The following is a 14,154-nucleotide window of genomic DNA, read 5'->3' on the forward strand; positions in this document are numbered from 1 at the left end:
TAGTGAGTATATAATGGCAAACTTGCATCTAGCCCCTATAAAGAGGGAGTGGAATTTTAATTGTTAGCTGTGGTACAAGCTCAGTCCTAACTTTCCAAATTCTTCATGAGTTACCTTTCAGGAAGCAACGAATACAAAAACAAAAATGATCGACCTTTTTCCCCAAATGTCAGATTTTACAATAAATTGAAGGACAAAGTTTATTTTATGACTTGAAAATCACGTACAGGGCCTTTAACAGACTATATTAGTTTACATTACTATACTATACACCAGTGTTTCCCAACACGGGGTACTCGAGGACCTAGCAGGGGGTGTTCTTGGAACTATTTCAGATTGAAAAGAGGGGGAAATGTAACATAATTTTTATAGGAAAAGCTATATTTTTCAGTAAACTATGTTGCTTTGGGAGAATTCTAGGTTTATTTTGACTGCAACACTGTCCTTTGTCTTTCAAATACCACTTTTAAATAATCACTTTCTAAATAAACTGCAACACCCTTGAGGTGGGGGGTACACGGTTGACCACTGAAAGACAAAACACGTTGGGAGCCACTGCTATCCAGTGTTTCCACAGGGCATTAAAGGGCATTAAATGAATTGTGCCATAATTCTGCTGCAGTTCTGACTGAAAGTTTAGTTTACAAATCATATGAAATATGTATCTATATGCCCAGATTTCTTTTTTGCCTTTGTGGCATTAAAAATATAAAATATAGGGGATTAGAATGGCATTAAAAAGCATTAGATTTGACTGGCTGCCCAGGCTAGAAACTCTTACACCCGTGTAAGGATTTCACTAGTTTATCACCGTATTATTTGGAGTAGAAGTTGCACCAGCCAAAAAATGCATAGTGAGGAAGAAAAAAAGCAGCTCATTGTTCAAGCTCTCATTTGTGAACTCGTTTCTCTAGCTGTGGCCATTAGCTTTAGCCCATGATTAGTTTCGTTTGTTTTCTTCATTGCAGTAAGACTAGCCTGTGCTTTTCACCAGTCCCTCACAAGTTTCTCGCTCACTCCAAACTGTCTCTCTGCTGCTCGATTACCATATTTTCTGGACTATAAGCTACACTTTCTTCATAGTTTAGCAGAGGGTGCGGCTTATACTCCGGAGCGACTAATATGTGATTTTAATTCTTCTTTTTTTAATTCCAATATAATTTCACATGCCACTAGAGGGCGCTGCAGGCTAATCGAGCAGCAGAACTTTTGGCTGGTGCGACTCGTACTCCAGAGCGACGTATAGTCCGGAAAATACGGTACTTGCAGTTTGTAATCTGCAGAATATAATTTCTTTTTGGGGGCACTTGTGTTCAGTCTGAGCAGATTCTGGTACACAAGCCTAGAGCGCCCTCTAGCGGTCAGTGAACATAACAACATATATTTTGATGTATAAGTCGCACCCACAGCCAAACTATGGAGAGAAAAAAAGTGTGACTTATAGTTCAGGTAATACTTTCTACTCCGCTACATTTCTGCAAAATAATAACGCACACTCCGGAACAGTAGGTGGCGCTGTGCAGATGTACTGTCCATTGCACTGCCTCACAACAAAGAAGGTTTGACCCCGTCGTGTTGCCGTACAGAGAATAAATTCTGCTGCAATTTTCTTGTATTTTATAAGTTATCGATTTTGATTCTGAAATCCATCTCGCCTTCCAACACGTTTTCTCAGTCCTCAGTTAGTTTTTATCTCCGTTTTTCCCCCTCGTGACACGTCCGCATGAATAATTTAAAACTCCTCTAATATTAACCGTAGTTGCTGTAGTTTCTAGGCAACACCTCGGCGCTGCCCGTACGCGGCGCTTCCCCCGGCGGCGCGTGGTCAATGGAGGTTTGTAAATGAATGAGAGTGTTCACATCGACGCTGCTGCTCTGGAGATGTATTAATCATGTAAAATATTGTAAATATAGAAGCAAAGGATGTACATAAAATCAGGTTTTATAAAGAGAAAATATGGTCATGAACATGTGAATGAATGGAAAGGTTCAATAAAGATGAGTTTTATATAAAAGTGGGTTCTGGATTTTGTCTTGTGTTCAGTTATGGAAAGTGGCTGACCAATCTAAAAGCTTCTCCACTGGAGCTTAAAGCCGATTGGCCACGCCTCATTTGAAAGCTAAGGCCTACAAAAGTCATCTTAAGTTTCTTCCTCATTATGATTGTCGTTCTTGGTTGTGTTTTCATCATGTTTTTGTTAGTTATTTGACGTGTTTTGGTCACAGGTGGCTTCATCGCAGTTATGTTACACTATAAAATAAAAAAAAACGGTCAAAACAAGACCAAAAAAGCAATGAAAACGTGACAAAAATGTAGTTAAAAAGTGGCAAGAAACAAATGAAAACGTATAGAAAACGTGACAAAAAATCGATGAAAATGTAACAAAAATGTGACAAAAAACTGACAAAAAACTGACAAAAATGTGACAAAAAAGCAAAAAAAAAAAGACAAAAATGTGGCAAAAAAGTGACAAAAAATCGATGAAAATGTAACAAAAATGTGACAAAAAAGCTACAAAAAATGACAAAAATGTGGCAAAAAAGTGACAAAAAAATAAATTAAAATGTGGCAAAAAAATGACCAAAAAAATGACAAAAAAACGTGACAAAAAACAAATGAAAATGTATTGATAATGTGAAAAAAAATCTATGAAAATGTGCCAAAAATGTAACAAAAATGTGACAAAAAACTGACAAAAAACTGACAAAAAACCTGACAAAAATGTGGCAAAAAACTGACAAAAAACTGACAAAAAACTGACAAAAAACCTGACAAAAATGTGGCAAAAAACTGACAAAAAATCAATGAAAATGTGACAAAAATGTGGCAAAAAACTGACAAAAAACTGACAAAAAACTGACAAAAAACTGACAAAAATGTGGCAAAAAACTGACAAAAAACAAATGAAAATGTATAGAAAATGTGACAAAAAATCAATGAAAATGTGACAAAAAAGTAACAAAAATGTGGCAAAAAAATGTCAAAAAAATGTCCAAAAACTGACAAAAACGTGACAAAAATGTAACTAAAAAGTGACAAGAAACAAATGAAAATGTATAGAAAATGTGACAAAAAATCAATGAAAACGTAGCAAAAAACCTGACAAAAATGTGGCAAAAAACTGACAAAAAATCAATGAAAATGTGACAAAAATGTGGCAAAAAACTGACAAAAAACTGACAAAAAACTGACAAAAAATCAATGAAAATGTGACAAAAATGTGGCAAAAAACTGACAAAAAACTGACAAAAAAATGACAAAAAACTGACAAAAAACTGACAAAAATGTGGCAAAAAACTGACAAAAAAACAAATGAAAATGTATAGAAAATGTGACAAAAAATCAATGAAAATGTGACAAAAAAATAACAAAAATGTGGCAAAAAAATGTCCAAAAACTGACAAAAACGTGACAAAAATGTAACTAAAAAGTGACAAGAAACAAATGAAAATGTATTGATAATGTGACAAAAAAATCAATGAAAATGTGACAAAAAACGTGACAAAAATGTGGCAAAAAAGCAACTAAAACGTGACAACAAAAACAAGGAAGTTTAGACGAGTTTTGTAGGTCTTAACTTTCAAATGAGGCATTACATTGGCCTATAGGCTGTAAGCTGCAGTCAAGAAGATTTAGATTTGGGTAAAGCTGGAGAAAATGTGCTTGATTAAAGGAACAGGCCACCGTTTTCCCACACTGAGATATGTTCTTACCTGAGCTTACATGAGTTGATGTGTACCTGTCTGGTCTTTGTGTGTGCCCTCAATCACGCAAAACGACCAAAGATGTTGTTAGCATTTAGCCTCTCCCTGTATATTCCTGTGGCTCCACAAATGGGCACAAAGACCAGACAGGTACACATCAACTCGTCTAAGCTCAGGTAAGAACATACATGATAAAACGGTGCCTGTTCCTTTAAGGTGGTAATCTGTAAGTGACGCACATACTGTACTACTATATACTGCCTTCTTTATTAATGGCCTTTGCAGCTTTTTTCTATTGAATGCTTTACATTCACTGGAGAGAAAAGCAGAGTCTCCACAGTGACGCCTTTTACACGAGCTCAATGTTTGGCCTAGATTTGAGCGAGGTTTCCATAACAACTGCATCAAGGTCGAGCGCGGCAGAAGCAGCAGGTTTATGAACGAAAAACAGGAAAATGGACCAAATATGGATTAGATCTGCCGAGACCAACTGTAGACTTATATCATGATTATATTGTCGACATTCATTTGCTTTGTGCAGAGTGGCCTGATTAATTCCATTTTAATTTAATATATTTGAACATTCAATCACTGTTACCATGGAGATCCGCCATGTTCTTGTACGAGCATACGTTTCTATAGTCCTAGCCAACTAAAACATCATAAAAAGTGGGGAAAAGAGCTAATTAACCCCTTAACTCCCACCTGAACCGAGCACATTTTCTCCAGTTTGGCTTTACCCCAGTCCAAAAGCTTCTGGAAAAAAGGTGTGAGAATAGCAACAAAACTGAGACGAAAACAATGATGGAAATGTGACAAAAAAGTGAGAAAACATTGTCAAAAAAATGATGAAAAATTGATGAAAAAGTGGCAAAAAAAAGACAAAAATGTGATAAAAAATTGACAAAAAAATTACAAAATGACAAAAAAATGACCAAAAATGACCAAAAAATTACAAAAAAGTTACAAAATTGAGTTGAATACCCACAGAAAAATGATGGGGAAAAAAAATCTGATGACGTGAGGAAAAAGATCCTCTCGATTCAGGCGGGAGTTAAAAGGTTAAACAAACGTCACTAGCTCTATCGAACACACTGCAGTGTCCAAACGCCATCCGTACATTTTCTTCCACTTTATCCGGGGCCGGGTCGCGGGGGCAGTGTGGGGAAGCCCAGACTTCCCGGTCCACACACACCTCCTCCAGCTGTTCTGACCCCGAGGCGACACCAGGCCAGCTCGGAGACATAGTCCCACCTGCGTCTTCCACGAGGCCTCCTCCCAATAGGACATGCTGGGACAATTCCCGAGGGAAGTGACCAGGAGGCTGTGGAACAGATGCCCGAGCCACCTCAGCTTCTCCTTTCGACATGAAGGAGCAGCGACTCTACTCCGAGCTCCTCCCATGTAACCGATCTCTATGGGTGCGCCCAGCCACCCTGCGAAGGAAGCTTACCCAGATCTCATGACTACAGGTCTCCTATATACCAGGAGGAGACAGTAGTACAGTATGTGCGTCACTTATTAAAGGGCCCTCAACTGGTTCCAGAGTCAGGACTAAACATGGTGAGGCTTTGGGTTTTACACAACAAATATCTGCAACAATCTCCCCTGGAAGGTGAAACAGCTTTTCAAACCCCCACCTTAAAGGAACAGGTTTTTCCATACTGAGGTATGTTCTTACCTGAGCTTAGACGAGTTGATGTCTTTGTGCCCGTGGAAGAGCTTGGTCGCTTCTAACTTCACCCCCGTTTGGAGCCATAGGAATACACTGGGAGAGGCCAAATGCTAACAACATCTTTGGTCTTTTTGCGTGACTGAGGGCACACACAAAGACCAGACAGGTACACATCAACTCGCCTAAGCTCAGGTAAGAACATATCTCAGTATGGAAAAACGGTGGCCTGTTCCTTTAATCAAGCACATTTTCTCCAGCTTTACCCAAATCTAAACCTTCTTGACTGGAGCTTTTAGCCTATAGGCCAATGTAATGCCTCATTTGAAAGCTAAGACCTACAAAACTCGTCTAAGCTTCCTTGTTTTTGTTATCACGTTATAGTTGCTTTTTTGCCACATTTTTGTCACGTTTTTCAGTGAACGTAGATCCGGCCCCTGGCTGCGCCTAGAAACCCCGTCCATAAAGGTAATGAACAGAACCGGTGACAAAGGGCAGCCCTGGGGGATCCAACTTACAGCCTATAGGTCAGTGTAGCGCCTCATTTGAAAGCTAAGACCTACAAAACTGATTATAACTTTTATGTCACATTTTTGAAGCGTTTTTGTCAATTTTTTTTGTGTTTTTTGTGTCTTTTGTTCCTTTTTTTAAATCAGTTTGTTGTTTTTTTGTCACCTTTTTGTTGCTTTTTTTTTATCCAATCAGCCAAAACTGCTGTTGGATGTGTTAATGAACCCTATTTTTGTATTTGACAAACTTGTGTCATTCTTTTCCAAGACATTCCAAGAGATTTTAACCTCTTAACTCCCGCCTGAACCGAGAGCATTTTCTCCAGTTCAGCTTTACCCAAATCCTGTAGGCCAGTGTAACGCCTCATTTGAAAGCTAAGACCGACAAAACTAAATTGATCTTTTTCCATCAGATTTTCAGATCACTTTTTTTATTGGGCAGTCATCTCATTTTCGTCAAATTTTCGTGACTTTTTTGTCAGTTTTTCGTCAAATTTTTCAATTTTTTTGGTCAATTTTTTGTCACTTTTTCGTCCATTTTTTCTACATTTTTCGTCAAATTTTTCTCACTTTTTTGTCAAATTTTTGTCGTTTTTTTGTACATTTTTGGTGCATTTTTTGGCACTTTTTCATCCATTTTTTCTCACTTTTTTCACATTTCATCCTTGTTTTCGTCTCAGTTTTGTTGCTATTTTCACACCTTTTTTCCAGAAGCTTTTGGATTGGGGTAAAGTTGGAGAAAATGTGCTCGGTTCAGGTGGGAGTTAAGGGGTTAATGCCAGTTTTAATTTAGTTTTAACGCGAACACTGTAAACGGTCTCCTGGTGTGATCCATATACTTCCATCACGGTCACCGACTCCCCCTAGTGGCCATGTGATAAAACGCACTCTCCATTTGACTGAAACTACACTGTTACACTGTATTATGCTTATTGACTCAAATAAGACACATGGAACTTGGCAATGATGAAAAACTTGGCAACTTTATTTAAAAATATTCGTCAAAAGGATTGTAAGGATTTAATAATAAAAAATAATCTGATTTGTAACTGTGGATACGGAGAAATCAGTTCTGCATTTTTGGCGATTTCAGTAGGGTCATAATGTACAACAAAAAGATATATCTGAAACATGTCCAAAACAATGACAAACACATTTAAAAAATACATTGCCGTTACATTTTCACATTTTTATTGTTAGAAATATTGTGTAATCCCTCAGTCCTCCAGCCGTGTTCCTTAGAAACATTTCAAAAAGCAGTCGTCTGAACCATGTTTTTAGACTGCGTCAGTGCCCTTTAAATAAATACTGTCGACTTGAGCATTTATTATTGAAAACAAGGTCTAAATTCCAGTACATTGTTGAAAGACGACGTTAAAGCCACACTGCGAGATATTTCACCCCATGAGCAGAAAAAAGGTTAGTGCTAGATCGTCTGCTCCGGAGGGACAGTCTGCTGTGAAAACGTGAGATATCATGACACAAATTAAGGTTAGGGCCAGGGAAATGGTCAACCTCTTCACTCCCACCTGAACCCAGAGGATCTTTTTCCTCACGTCATCAGATTTTTTTTCCAAATTTTTTTTGTTGGGTGTTCAACTCATTTTTGTAACTTTTTTGTATTTTTTTTTAACACATTTTCGTCCATTTTTTCGTCCATTTTTTGTCACTTTTTTGGTCACATTTTTGTAATTTTGTTGTCACAAATTGTCACATTTTTGACATTTTTTCGTCAATTTTAATCATTTTTTGTCACATTTTTTGGTCCATTTTTTTATCAATTTTTTGTCCATTTTTTGTGACATTTTTGTGACATTTTTGCCACTTTTTCATAAATTTTTCGTCACTTTTTTTTGTCAATGTTTTCTCACTTTTTTGTCACATTTCCATCATTGTTTGGTTGCTATTTTCACAGCTTTTTTCCAGAAGCTTTTGGACTGGGGTAAAGCCAAACTGGAGAAAATGTGCTCGGTTCAGGTGGGAGTTAAGTCAACTTTACGGATTAGGGTTCGGATTAGGATTATTTGTATTTTTAGACAAACCAACTCATAGATCTATACAAACTCACAGCAGACCGTCCCTCCGGAGCATACGATCTAGCACTAACCCAGAAAAAACTACGTATATATTGGTGAAACTCCAGATAGTATGACCTGGGATGTTCCGCAGTGTGGCTTTAATTTGCCCTGTAGAGTGTTGTGACGTAATCTGCCACCCAGCCGTCGTTAGTTTGATTTCCGCAGTTCAGTCCGATCACCTGATGGTTCGGTACATCATGAAGTCGACCGTGGTGCATCGTGGGAACTTGCCGATGGAGCTCTCCTCCACCGGCGTGTACACTTTGATCTGGCGCATGTGCGTGTCGCGTCCGTTCTGGTGATTCGCCAAGACCGCGATCTGAATCATGAAGGTGCTGATCGGCTCGTTCGTCAGCTGTGAACACAGAAGAACAAGGAAATTAACCTCTGAACCCCTCCAGTTTTCTCCTGTTCGGCTTTACCTGAATCTTAAATGACCAGAGAACTTTCAGCTTATTGGCCAGTGTGACGCCATATTTGAATAGATAATCATCAGTCTCTTGTTTACTATATCTATGATCCAGCCCCATTCAGCGTGATGATCCTGAATGATCTGTGAAGTCAACATGGCTGCTCAATCTCCTCCTACAAAGCCTGTTCCTTAAAAGAGCAAAAGGGCGGGAAGCAACGCACTCGCAGACCGGCTACGAGCCTCCAGAGAGCTCAAGAGTATGTCAACCAGAGATTCAGTGTTCTTTTTTAGTGCTGCTGATGTACAAAAACCTGTGTGGTTAAAAATACACCTACTCCAGCGCTGTCACATGGGTCTCACACTCGCGCTGCTAGGGAGGTGTGAAGTCACCATTAGAATCCTGCCCCCGGCCACCAGGGGGTGGTATTACAGCAATGTCAGCCAGTGTTAATTTCGTCGACTAAAATATTTAGACTTAAAGCAGTACTGAGTAACTCTTCCCCCTAGAGGCCATAAGCGCAACTGCAGGTGTAGAAGCAAGTTACGATTTTTTATCTTATTAATTGTCTTGGAGAGTAAATACGACGCTGACAGGAAAGGCGAAGGGGGAGAGGGTTATTGTGCATCCAATTATACAATGAAAATATTTTTTTTCAGTCAAACTTGGCTGTAAATACTGTTTAAAGTGACGTTAGCCCGCAGTTAGCTTTGCCCGTTAGCATGTTAGCTTCTTCTTCGTGATTCCATTAGTGTATATTGCTTTCTTCGCACCGGTGGCAGACAAGTTGCAAACATGGTTTTCTGGCCAGAGACACCAGGGGGAGATGAAAGACCCTCCAATCATCCCATAAACACTTGTATTACCCCCACAGGGACTACGGGAAGGATTTATTAAGGTAAACACGTTACTTAGTGCTGCTTTAATTTTTAGTCAAAGTGATATTTTTGACGACTAAAACTAAATTAAACGTTTTAATGAGACTAAAACTATGACTAAAATGTCCAGATATTTTAGTCGACTAAAACAAGACTAAATAAAAATGAAAAGGAGAGACTAAAATCATCCAAACTTCTATTGACCGTCTGAAAGAGCCTCAGATCATGTAAATCCTCTGCCAAAGGATCAGCTCTGAGCTTTGTTCATGTGGAGCAGCTCCATGAAGCAGAGGACCTGATTAAATATGATTATAATGAATATTATAAATGCAAAGTAAATTTGTCTGGTGGGACTATGTCTCTGAGCTGGCGCCTCGGGGTCCCCCCAGAACAGCTGGAGGAGGTGTGCGTGGATCGGCCTCGGATAAAGCGGAAGAAAATGGATGGATGGAAATTTGTCTTAAATTTAGTCGACTAAAACTAGACTAAAATTGAATTACATTTTTGTCAAAAGACTAAAACTTAAAATATGTTGTTGAACAGTAATGTCAGCTCCCCACCATGAGGACCACAGAGAAGGACTTTCCTCGCGCATTGGTTTGGACACTGTATTTTGATGTTTCCAATCAAAAATACATCAAATTCAATGTCAGAAATGTAAAAGATTTTGTCTGAAAAAAAAAAAAAAAATCATCTCGCGACCCCCACTTTGGAACCACTGTCCGAGTGTAATGTTGGGCCCTGAAGCCAAACCACTGAAGAACCACTGGCTTATTGTTGTTTGATCTATTTGAGAAGAAATGGTTTTGTACCTGTTTTAGAAGCGAGATGTGAATCCAACCACTGGGCTCCACCATCTCCAGCTGCTGCTCAAAGTATAAACACAGAGTCAGAAGAAAAGCTCAAAACTCCTTCGCTCAAGCTTCATTCAGTCCCGTTTTGGTTGTGGCCGCTGTGACTTACCCGGACCTCCTGCAGGTTGTGGAAGTTGTTTCCAACTCGGACGGAGATTTTGCTGGGCGTGTAGCTTTCATCTGATTTATAATCGGCGTAAATGCACAACATCTTCACCGTGGTCCTCCTCCTGAACAAGAGACACTGATTTAACATTTATTACAACTAAAAAGCACTTTGGCACTTCAAGTTAAAAAGCAAAGACATTCTCTTTTATTATCATCATCTCCTAATGCAGTGGTTCTCAACCTTTTAGAGCCGCGACCCCCATTATAACAGTTAATTAGGATCGTGACCCCCACCCGGGTCAGACCATGGGAAACACAGGGACATTAACCCCATAACTCCCGCCTGAACCGAGCACATTTTCTCCAGTTTGGCTTTACCCCAATCCAAAAGCTTCTGGAAAAAAGGTGAGAAAACAGCGACAAAACTGAGACGAAAACAATGATGGAAATGTGACAAAAAAGTGACGAAAAATGTATGAAAAAGTGGCAAACATGTCACAAGAAATTGACAAAAAATTGACGAAAAAATGACAAAAATGTGACAAAAAAGTGACAAAAAAATGACAAAAAATTGACGAAAAAATGTGACAAAAAATTGACGAAAAAATGTGACAAAAAATGGACGAAAAATTGACAAAAAAGTTACAAAAATGAGTTGAATACCCAACAAAAAAATGATGGAAAAAAAATCTGATGACGTGAGGAAAAAGATCCTCTCGGTTCAGGCGGGAGGTAAGAGGTTAACCTATATAACTCTTAAAAAACAAAGAAAAAACAATGGCTAAAACAAATATGAATTAAATTTAGAACAAGTAATGACACCCTGGTAGAATAGCATGTATGCTACGACACCATAATAATAATATTAAAACATATATTTTATCTATATGCTCTGGCGACCCCCCAAATTTGTCACGCGACCCCCTAGTGGGTCCCGACCCCCAGGTTGAGAACCCCTGTCCTAATGTGACTCTCATTACCTGAACTGTATGTTGACGAGATGTGGCTGAGATCCGTCTGATTGCCAGTACGTCTCCAGATTATCGTCTCTGAGCTGATCCACTCCAAAACCTGCCCACACAAATGAGGACGTTAGTTTTGTCTGAACATTAAAACAGTCTGTCTGTTTACGGTGTGGCTCTGACCTGGTTTACACGAGGACAGACTCCACACGGCCTGAGACCCGATCTCTCTCACCGTCCCGGTCCGTTCCAGCTGCTTCGGGTCGGCGCCGGGCGGGGTCTTACTGGGAGTCGCCATCTTCTGAGGAAACACAGCAGAACAGCAGATCGTCTTTGGAGTGAGTGAAAACAACGTGGAAATGGGTGGAGAGACGGAGGATGAGGAGCTGACAGTGAGAGGCCAGTATCGTTTAGCCAAGAGCAGCAAAGGCAAAGCACAGACCTGACTAAGCAATGAGATAAGCTGTTCCTCTACCTGAGATGACTGAACAATGTAATGTGCAGTGTGAGAAAAGCAAAATCAAATCAAAAAATGTATTATTCTTGTATTCCACATGAGCAAACCAACTTCCTATACTGTATATCACCTTTTACCTGTGCCCACTACTGCCCCCAGGTGTCTACAACCAAAAACTGTAAGAAATAAGCCAAAATAGACGTATTATGTAAAGCAATTAACTAAATAAATAACTAGCAAAAGAATAGTATCAAAAGCAGTGTTAATTTCGTCGACTAAAATATTTAGTCTTAATTTTAGTCAAAGTGATATTTTTGACGACTAATATGGGACTAAAACTAAATTAAAAGTTTCTAATGAGACTAAAACTCTGACTAAAATGTCCAGATATTTTAGTTGAATAAAATAAGACTAAATAAACATGAAAAGGAGAGACTAAAATCATCCAAACTTCTATTGACCGTCTGAAAGAGCCTCATATCATGGAAATAATCTGCCAAAGGATCAGCTCTGAGCTTTGTTCATGTGGAAGCAGCTCCATGAAGTCGAGAAACAAGATTAAATATGATTAGAATGAATATTATAAATGCAAAGTCGACTAAATTAGTCTTAAATTTAGTCGACTAAATTAACATGCAATTTTAGTCGACTAAAACTAGACTAAAATTGAAGATATTTTTTTGACTAAAACTAAACTAAAATCAAATTACATTTTAGTCAAAAGACTAAAACTAAAACAAAAATAAAATATGTTGTCAAAATTAACACCGATCAAAAGTATATTACTATTGAGAGCAAAATTGTATTATTAAAGGTGCGCTATGCAACTTTACATGTGGAAAAAAAAGTTGTAGGAGTGGTCAGCATGGCGCCTTTACTTTCGATCACCGTGGTCTCTGCAACACTTCAGGATCAATTGTTTTGTAGGTTTTCTAGTCAGGAGTGAAAACTTTCCAAACAACGGATCCTGGAGCGTCCAAGAGACGACTGTGATGGAAAGTAAAGGCGTCATGCTGACCACTAAAACAGCCACTGGGTCATTACCATGTCAAATACACACAAATATCAACTTTTTCTTCCACATATAAAGTTGCATAGTGCATCTTTAATAGTAATATTAGTAAACATATCCGTTGACATTAACCACTTACAGTAAGTACTTAATATAGCTCCATCACAAGGTTAGATGTGTGAAGGGCGGCACTGCTTAGAAGCAAAAGGGTTGATTAGATTGTCGAAATGTCCAGTTTTTTATTGTCAGACATAGGTGGCAATTTGAGCGGGAACCCTGTTGTCCACTACCTGTGCACTTAAAGGAACAGGACAGCGTTTTTCCAGACTGAGATATGTTCTTACCTGAGCTTAGACAAGTTGATGTATACCTGCCCGGTCTTTGTGCCAGTGGAAGAGCTTGATCGGTCCTAACTTCACCCCGTTTGGAGCTATAGGAATATACTGGGAGAGGCCAAATGCTAACAACACCTTTGGTCGTTGTGCGTGGCTGAGCACACGCACAAAGACCAGACAGGTACGCATCAACTCGTCTAAGCTCAGGTAAGAACATATCTCAGTATGGAAAAACGGCGGCCTGTTCCTTTAAAGCCACACCGCGTAGAATTTTATCCTATAAATAAAATTGAAATAAAAGCATTTATTTTATACCAGATATTTTCATCATTGAAAAATACCCCATAAATGTACAAACAAACATTTATGAGGCTCACCCCTTCTAAGATATGACTGTAAACTTAACCAGGAGTGAGTACGTCTCCAGCTCGTTTCCATTGAGATGTGACAACAGGCAGTAGAATTTGAGATATAAACGGGTTAGTTTCTCATCCAAGTCCATTCTTTTACTACACACTGCAGTAATAGCATTTTCTGTCATTAGGAACATGTTTTGTTTTGCCGCAACAGTCCAAAATGTTACACAGTGTACCTTTAAATGTAAAAATGTATACATTTTGTATGGAAATACAAAATGCAAAGGGTTACACTCATATATGCTATATTTGGAAAGAGATTACCGCAATCCCCTTTGAGGTGACACAAAACTCTAACTGGATTATTTGCCATCATCGTGTCCAATACCTCTCGATTAATTTTACTGTAGAAATTCTGAGAACTGTATTCAAATCATGTATATATGATGTATATTGGTAATCATATCTATTAAGTAGCTCATTCAAAGCAAGCTTCTGGAATATATATTTGGTTGTACGTTTAACATGATGATAAAATAACAAAAATGCACAAGTTTTAATAAATGTGTGAAATTAATTTTCGAGTGCTAACATGCTAAAAACAAGTACAAATCACTGCTCTTTGGGAGATTAAACAAATATGCGGTAAATTCCCTACCGCAGATATTTAGTAACCTTATCCCGCGTTGTCCCAAGTCATTTAGGATCCTATTCTTTACACGAAAAACACTTTAAAGCGTGTAGTTTTCTCCACCAAAATATCCCACTTTGCGCCGCCGCCAAGTCGCCCGCTGATGACGCCACCACTCGGCGCTGTC

General features: G+C 38.7%; 1 protein-coding gene across 1 annotated transcript; it reads right to left on the minus strand.

The window, feature by feature from the left end:
• Positions 1-8,087: 8,087 nt before the first annotated feature.
• Positions 8,088-14,151, minus strand: anapc10 (anaphase promoting complex subunit 10). Its single transcript, XM_079579987.1, has 6 exons — positions 13,995-14,151; positions 11,360-11,477; positions 11,195-11,285; positions 10,216-10,336; positions 10,065-10,118; positions 8,088-8,319 (listed from the first exon to the last, which is right to left on the minus strand). Exons 2-6 carry the CDS (start codon positions 11,472-11,474, stop codon positions 8,140-8,142), a joined length of 561 nt encoding a protein of 186 aa, XP_079436113.1. The 5' UTR covers positions 11,475-11,477; positions 13,995-14,151; the 3' UTR covers positions 8,088-8,139.
• Positions 14,152-14,154: the final 3 nt, after the last annotated feature.

The sequence above is a fragment of the Gobius niger genome, assembly GCF_951799975.1.
Source record: "Gobius niger genome assembly, chromosome: 21".
In the NCBI taxonomy this organism is placed as follows: Eukaryota; Metazoa; Chordata; class Actinopteri; order Gobiiformes; family Gobiidae; genus Gobius; species Gobius niger.

Coding starts and splice junctions, on each gene's coding strand:
- anapc10 (XM_079579987.1), bottom strand. CDS start 11,474: ATGGCGACTCCCAGTAAGACCCCGCCCGGCGCCGACCCGAAGCAGCTG. Junction 10,119..10,215: donor ACAACCTGCAGGAGGTCCGG/GTAAGTCACAGC, acceptor TACTTTGAGCAG/CAGCTGGAGATGGTGGAGCC. Junction 8,320..10,064: donor ACATCTCGCTTCTAAAACAG/GTACAAAACCAT, acceptor CTGTGTTCACAG/CTGACGAACGAGCCGATCAG.